Genomic DNA, 8,208 nt, shown 5'->3' on the forward strand with positions numbered 1-8,208 from the left:
CTCTCCTTAATCTTTCTCAGAGACCTAGTTGCTTTTAGTTGAGAATATTTTTACATAGTCAAACATTTCTCTTTTAATATATGAATCTGAAAAATTGGTTTGATGGCAGACTTATCCTGTTCACTCGGTACATGAAAGAGATTGACTTCAGTGCTCTGTAAGTAAATATACATCTATATGGACAGATTCCAATTCAATACAACACTTTATTTTAAATTCAAAAGGCTCAAATGAGGGAAATACAAACATTTGTTTGTCTAAGAATACGTCATGTTGTGTATGTTGTTCTGCCCACATACATATCCAAGGGTTAGGCCTTTAATGATGAGTTAGGGCTGCACGATTAATCAAAATTATACAACACGCATTTGGCAAAAGCTGTGATTATGATCAGTAGTAAATGTTGCTCTATCTGAATGCCAGAGGGCGTTCTCGCGCAGAAACACCAAATATGCCCTGCATAAGTAGATAATGCACGTTATTCCAGGAAATCCATATGGGCATCATACTATTGCTGTAGCTGAAGAAACAGAAGATTTAAACACTTTGACTGATTTATGAAATGTTGTTTTTTGTTGAACAAGAGGTTCATAAATGTTTCTTATATTTGGAAAGATGTTTGACGTGTGTTTCTTTTTCGAATGCACATTATAAGCGACTCAAGCTCGCAGTGCTTTCAGATGGAGCAGCGTTACTACTGATCACAGAGCCATATGTCACTGACAAGCTGCGTATTAGAAATATTCGCAGCCTTTGCGATTCCATAATCGCAATAAGCCAAATCGGTTTAAGCACGATTCCATGTAAATTGTGATTAATCGTGCAGCCCGATGATGAGTTATCATCAGATCCCAAAACCTGTGAACTGGGCTCAATGACATCTCAGTTTGAATACACTGTAGCAGTTTAACTCACACGAGGCACCAGTTATGTAGGGGTTCTCACATGTTTTAGTCACACTTCACCGAAGGGGAAAGTATCAGATGACTCTTTTCTTCTCTAATTACAGGGCACCAGCCAAAGAATTTCGCCTTGGTGCAAACAAAAGATTGTTGAACAAATAAAAAAAAATTAAATTCAAGAGAGTTTGTCACTTGATTAATCTGAAGGAATTCTGAGATATCAACTGACTTTTAGAGCCTCTTACTGTATTATGAGCACAAGGAAGACTAAATTAAAACCACTATTAAAAAGATAAACATGAGTAAATCAACAAAACTACTAAATTAATACAGTGAATGATAAAGTAATAAAGTGCATAAGATGCATAAAATACAAGTGATTAAGTTGGCTGTGGCTATGACAGAGTTACATTATCTTATAGAAAGATAAACTATTGTTTCTCTGAAACCTATAAGGTGAAGAACCTTATTATGCAGCAAACATCATATCCTGATAATGTACAACAATGCCAAGGTCTCTGGAAAGAGGTTTGGTTAAGTGATATTTATGTTCCATGTGGTCGAGTGAGCAGTACGATGGTGTGGATGTTTTCCACTGTTTGTGCTGGGTGACATTACATTGGGAAAAGGAGCCCAACAGCCTTGAACATAAAGATCTGAGGGATGCTGATCTGCCGAAACACCAAAAGGGTCCTAAAATCTGGAACACGCAGACGAAGGAACCTTGAAGTGAAAGTTTGCTCGCCAGAGCTTAACCTTGTTGCAAATGTGTCTATATGTCTTCTGCCACTCTGTGCCAGAATCGTAGAACTTGGTCAATCCGCTTTTGTCTCTCTCTCGGGATGCGCTGCAGTTGTAGTTGTCTTGCTGGATGAAGCCTCTAAATGTAGTGTAACCCACCCTTCTTTCCCCTTTGGAACTCATTTGAATAATCTAAAGCACACAGTTAGAACAGTGTCTTTAAAATTTTAACAATACATTTCTCTCTTTCCAAATCAATACCAGAATACCTTTGGCAATGTTCTGAACACATATATTCCAAACAAGATGTTAAAAGATTGAACTGACTTTCCTGCATTGATTTGTAAATTAACAACTGAATTAACTGCAAATAACTGTCCCTGAGAATACTTATTTCTCTGAAAAAGTATGAAATGGATGTGTCATAATTTACATCAATTGTAAGGATTCCAAACATAGTTATGAATGGACTCCTGTGGCTTCTCAGCCACCTCTGCCATATCCAAAATGTCCCAAATAATTTGTATGACGGTCCAGGCTTAAACCTTGGGGAGGTGGGGGGCAGAAACCTCCTGTGGACCAATGAGAAGACACTTTTGTGTGTTGCCTACTCTCTTGATCTTTTGATAATCACAATCACAATCAGTGTGTATAGTAATTTATTAATGATGCCTGCTGGTGCTGCCCTGTTTCTGGTTGAAGATGTTGAGGCCAATTTAAAAGCATCTGTTTAAAAGCCTGTTTCCCTCACTCATCTCTCTGTTTATACTCTCACACAACTTCTTTCCTTTTCATTGTGTGTCTATGTGTATGTGTATTTTGATGCCTTTCTCACCCTGTGTTTGGTCTCTTCGAACAGAAGATGATCCAAATGACTGAATGCAGGAATTCCACATGAGATACATTTGTTCCTGGTACATTTGTCTGATACAATGTCCATCTAACAGACATATTGAGAGTTCAAGGAGTTGAAAACAGCCCTGCTCCACATCTCAGCAGCCACAGCCAGTGCATCTGTTGTATCAATGAAGCCATTCCCTCACCTCTGTCTTTCATTCCAGAATGTTGAACACAAACACGCGATTGCAGCCGCCATCTCCGCTCTGACACAAAAAAACGTCACCATTGAACATATCTGCTGATGCAGACCTGACATGACACTAGAGCACAAGACTTGCGTCTGCTGGGTCTGTCAGGTCTGTCGCAGCGTGAACTCTGCCCATTTAAAGAGCATTCATCTTCATCCACCACTGCAGCCTAGTAGAGGTGAATTGTCCTCTTGCATTTCACATCGCAGCAGCGAATTCTCCGATAAATTTGGTCCTCACAAGTATAGCTAAACATGCCCACTACTGTAGAAACTGTACATTCTGTACATACACACACACACACACACACACACACACACACACACACACACACGCACACACACACACAGAGGAATAAAGGAAAGGTTTGTTCCTTTGCATTTGTTTGAAATGTTTAACACACATAAAGGAATGAACAGTGTCAGGCATCCTGAACTGAGGGACAGACGTGTGTATCTAACCTCGTCACTTTGTTCATTGACAGAGTGAGTGTTTGTTGAGCATATTATAACTGTCTTTCTCTCTGTTTCTCTCTCTCTCTCTCAGCAGAGCTCATGTATACGGTAGAGTTGGCTGGAGGTTTGGGAGCCATTCTGCTGATGTTGATATTTTTGGTGTCCCTGTATAAGTGTTACAGAATTGAACTCATGATCTTCTACAGAAATCACTTTGGCAGTGAGGATGTGGACGGAGGTAAGAAATGTTATAAAGAAGTTCTAACAATCCAGGTAGAACACCTTAAAAAAAGACAAATTCATTAATTTTCTTTTCTTGAGTTATTATGGTGGATTTTTTTTTTTTTTTTTTTTTTGCAGTTTTTCCTTCACAATAAATGATTTAATGAAGAGGCATGAGGCATTAAAATGCTTTACTGGCCAAACATTTGGTCAGATTATTGAGAAACATATTTTTATTAGCATTAACATATCCCAAGAATTTTTTTTTAGATATTTTTAGTTTTGCTATCCCGCAGATATAGGCTGATTGCATATATAAATAAGAATAATTAATGAAACCCCATAATCCTCATAAACAATCAGGAGTTTCTTTAAACCATTTATGTTAAATGACGTGCACAACCTGATAACAATGGCCATATGAGCCAACATGCCCATACCCTAACATATTTAATCAGCTGTTTCGTTTTCCTAATTGCCTAATTTTATTCCTGATTTTATTTAAAAAAGAAAGAAAAAAAAAAGAAATTTTTGATCTTCTCAGTTTTATGTTTTGAGTCCTGCTCCTGTGGGGCTTTTCTTTGAAAGTTTTAACTTCAGCTTTTGGGCCATGTGTGGATGTTAACAGGTGCCTCTGTGGCAGATGGGGAAGGAAGATAGGAAATGATAAGGCAGATGGGCAGTAAAACACCTTTGACTTGAATTTACTATTAAACTTTCTTTGATTGTGCCTCTCCAGGAAAGCAGAGACAGATTTTCCATTTGCTCAAAGTTTAAAGGAATCAGGATTTGTAGTGGACAGTAGACAGTCAATACTAAGCATGACACTTCCTCATAGACACACAGGCAGATTTACTCAAAGTGAATTTGATCCACACGGGTAAATAAGGTGAAGAAAACACCTGTCATTTTAAAGCCTGTTACCTAAAGCTGCTTTTCATAATGAATCTCTGGCAGAGGTTTGTGAGTATATTTCATGTTTCTAGGCACTGCACCAAATTCAAGCCTTTTGAGATCCAAATCCTTCATGAACACAGTCGAGATGTGTGGCGGTGTAAAAGGAATCCTGTAGCTACTGCTCAGGATCAAAAATATTGCTGCTATTACAAGTTATGAATGCTTAGTGTGGCGAAGAACTGTTTAATTGTAAGTCTCCATTCTGTTTGTGTGTTGTAAGAAAATAAAGATTATGATGCGTACGTGTCCTACACTAAAGTGGATCCAGACCAGTGGAGTCAGGAAACCAGAGAGGAAGAACGTTTTGCTTTGGAGATTCTGCCAGATGTTCTGGAAAAGCATTATGGGTATAAACTCTTCATTCCTGACAGGGACTTGATCCCAACTGGAAGTAAGTGGCATTATTTGTAAGGTGTGTGTGTAAACATGTATTATGTGTGTGTTCTTGTTTGTGTGGAGTTGCATCTTCATCCTGTTGAATGTTGTATGGAGAAAGTGTCATGTTTATTTTCATGTCAAGTTACTTGTGTTTGAGAAGCTTTTATTTGTTTGGTCTGTGAATTTCTCAATTCAAAAAAATATTTTAGATCTGTTATCTGTGCTTTCAGTGAAGCTTCTTGAACAAGTTTGTTTGTGCTTTTGTTTGCTCATCTGACTTTACACATATACTGTATCTGTCTTGCCCTTTATACTTAAAAAAATTCCATGTGTGTTTGTCTATACTTATGTCTGTTGTCCGGGGACTGTTAGATGTTAATATGGGACAAGGTGCTCATAATCAGGGCTAATTAAGCACTGATTTGATTTCAGGAGTTAAACTCATAATTGCTCTTCAATGAGCAGCTCGAGCCATGTTTGATGTGAAAGACTTTAACTAAAATTGCAGCAGTGTAAAGTATGTTACTCTGTTAGCCCTGCAGTCCCTCAGTCCCATATTAAGCTGGATAAACTGGTGATTCTAACTGAAAATCCTAAGGCAAAAAGATACAGTTATGCCAGTTTCTCTTGTGGAAGTCCTCGCTTTTTTTCTGATTGAGTTTATGCTGAATCGGCTGATCCGACTTTCAATGTTGAAATATTTATGTCTAGGTTTCAGCAATGATCATTTCCAGGATGACACAAGACTCCTTAGAGGTATTCTTCCCTAGCCTTTTCCACTTGTGTCAACAAATCTGACTCACACCCTTTTACAAACTTCACTTTTGGGGGAAATTGGGATATGGCGTTGAGTTGAACCGGATTCAGGTTGAACTGAACACCATCATGTTCTGAATGTGTAAAATTAGAAGAAGAGATCAGTCTCGAGATCTTTTTAGTTCTGCTGTTAGAGAGCAAGTGCTTTTGTGATTTAGGGAAATAATCGTGCATGAGTGTTGAACAGCATTATTATGTTTTTACCATTTATTGTCAATTAAATAGTCACTGTCAATTTCCACAATAAGACCTTTTGGACAAGATGTGTCACTGTTTATAGTCATCTAACACAGACACGCACACACAGAGATTGCCCTGTCTTTCACTTAAATACCATTTGCAGGCTTTTTTGTTAGGGTTAGGCCAAAGTAATGCAGCACTGTAACGAGTTTTGTTTTCTCATCAATGCTATATATAAATCAATGGTCAATATATAAAACTGCCTTGTTCAGAGACTTCAGCTCAATGAGATCAGAGCAAGATTTGTGTTTGATGTCGCTTTGTCTGTCCTGTTCCCCCATTCTGTGTTTTCAGTGTTCCCTCATTGAATCATTCTGCTGTTGTCACACGTTAGTGAAGTAATTTGATGGAGAATTTTACTCTGCACACAGTGCTATGCTATGGCAATATTTAGGACACATTAGATTTGCGTTTCCTTCTGTTTTATTTTGCATGTTGTCCTTTTCAAAGCAAAACAGATTGAATAAAAACAAGAATGATGTGTGAAATGTTTAACACATGGAAGCTATTGATGTTCTGCCTCTCTCTCTCTCTCAGCCTACATTGAGGATGTGGCTCGCTGCGTTGACCAGAGTAAACGTCTCATCATCGTTATGACGCCCAACTATGTGGTGAGACGCGGCTGGAGCATCTTTGAGCTGGAGACTCGACTGCGGAACATGCTGGTCACCGGAGAGATCAAAGTCATCCTCATCGAATGCGCTGAGCTGCGGGGAATCATGAACTACCAGGAAGTTGAGGCTCTCAAACATACCATAAAACTGCTAACGGTCATCAAGTGGTCGGGACCCAAGAGCAGCAAGCTCAACTCCAAGTTTTGGAAGCAGCTGCAGTATGAAATGCCCTTTAAGCGTCCGGAGCCCAAGCTGTCGCATGAGCAGGTGCTGGATGTCAGCGAGCAGGGCCCGTTCGGTGAGTTGCAGACCGTCTCTGCCATCTCAATGGCCACAGCGACGTCCACCGCCATGGCCACTGCTCATCCTGAGCTGCGCTCTACTTTCCACAACACGTACCACACGCAGCTGCGACAGAAGCACTACTACAGGAGCTATGAGTATGACATTCCTTCCTCTGGCACCCTCCCGCCTCTGTCAGCACTCGGTAACCAGCACACGTACTGCAACATCCCCATGACTCTGGTGAACGGCCAGCGAGCGCCGGGGAAACTGTCCCGTGAGCAACAGGCCCTAGAGGAGCAGCTTGTGAACAATGCTATGCTGCCACTCTTGCCCAGGGAAACCAGCATTTCCAGTGTGATCTGGTGACATCGCCAGCAAGGGACCGCTTCCATTGGTCGAATGTTAATGGCACTTTTTAAGACCCTTAAAAACTGCTGCTGTTGACTTTGCACCACGACTCACAGGGATTCGAAATAAGGGGCAAATACTCGAGACATGCAGTTGAGATGAGAGATTAGGAAAGCTTGGAGAGCCCATTCAGTTTCATTCTCTCACATTCAGCTCATTCATGTACTCTCAAGGAATACAGGGTCTTGTACATATCGTTTGCAGTGTCTTTGTAGCATTGGTATTTTTTCAGTTTAGATTTTCTTTATTTTTTACCATGTCTGATTTGTTCTTTTCCCCCTTATTATATAACATGACTGAGCAGAGACACGTGAGACAGAGTAAAGGCTGACCTGATGTGTTTTTCTCTTGACCTACTGTTTGAAATAATACATGTTTTCTGAGTCATTATAGAATTTGTGCTGTTCTGATGGTTTCCTCTTTTGAGGTTACATTTTTTGTGGTTGGTTGATGAAATCAAGGAAAAACACCTTTATGCAAATGCTGCTGAGGCCTGAAAGCTCTTCTTCCTGAATGAACGGCCGAGCAGACAACATTCACAAGGAAAAACTAGATGTCATTATGATGCTCTAGTGTCTCTGCTGCTCTCTGTTTCTCTAAGATATTGAGACTTTCTATTAAAAAGAAAGAAAAAAAAACAGCCTTGCTTTTCAGCTTGATAGGGAGAACTTAAGAAAAACTGTATGTTATTTTAAAAGTTTTTTTTTATAACAAAAGAATTTGCTTGCAAAGACATAGTCACATTTCATTCATTCCTCTAATGGATGCACTGGAGAGACATTTTTGCTCATCAATTAATCCCTTTTCATAGAGAACAAATTGACATTGTAAAAGTATTTTTATGTCCCTATCAAATCATGGATGAGCAGGGCAAAAACAATATTTGTGTTTTAATTTTCCCCTTGATACTGGCATAATTTATAAGAGAGCATAGCGACTAGATATGTATTCAATTTATAATATAATTATCTCTCTCTATATATATATTTGCAAAGACATTTTCACATCAGGAAAAGTGCTTAATCTGTCTCTAAATAGTTACATTATTTGTTCTCTTCACTGCACATTTAAACCTGTTAACCTCCACTATAGTGCCTCCAGC

General features: G+C 39.2%; 1 protein-coding gene across 1 annotated transcript in view; it reads left to right on the top strand.

Moving 5' to 3' along the window:
- The window catches only part of il1rapl1b (interleukin 1 receptor accessory protein-like 1b), a 237,165-nt gene extending 229,210 nt beyond the window's left edge, over positions 1-7,955 (top strand). The window contains exons 9-12 of the mRNA XM_081358279.1: positions 3,278-3,424; positions 4,586-4,756; positions 5,455-5,499; positions 6,337-7,955. Of these exons, the coding sequence (XP_081214405.1) occupies positions 3,278-3,424; positions 4,586-4,756; positions 5,455-5,499; positions 6,337-7,064 (1,091 nt within the window). The 3' untranslated portion in view covers positions 7,065-7,955. The remainder of the gene's footprint in view (positions 1-3,277; positions 3,425-4,585; positions 4,757-5,454; positions 5,500-6,336) is intronic.
- Positions 7,956-8,208: the final 253 nt, after the last annotated feature.

Source organism: Scardinius erythrophthalmus, assembly GCF_964197995.2.
Source record: "Scardinius erythrophthalmus genome assembly, chromosome: 25".
In the NCBI taxonomy this organism is placed as follows: Eukaryota; Metazoa; Chordata; class Actinopteri; order Cypriniformes; family Leuciscidae; genus Scardinius; species Scardinius erythrophthalmus.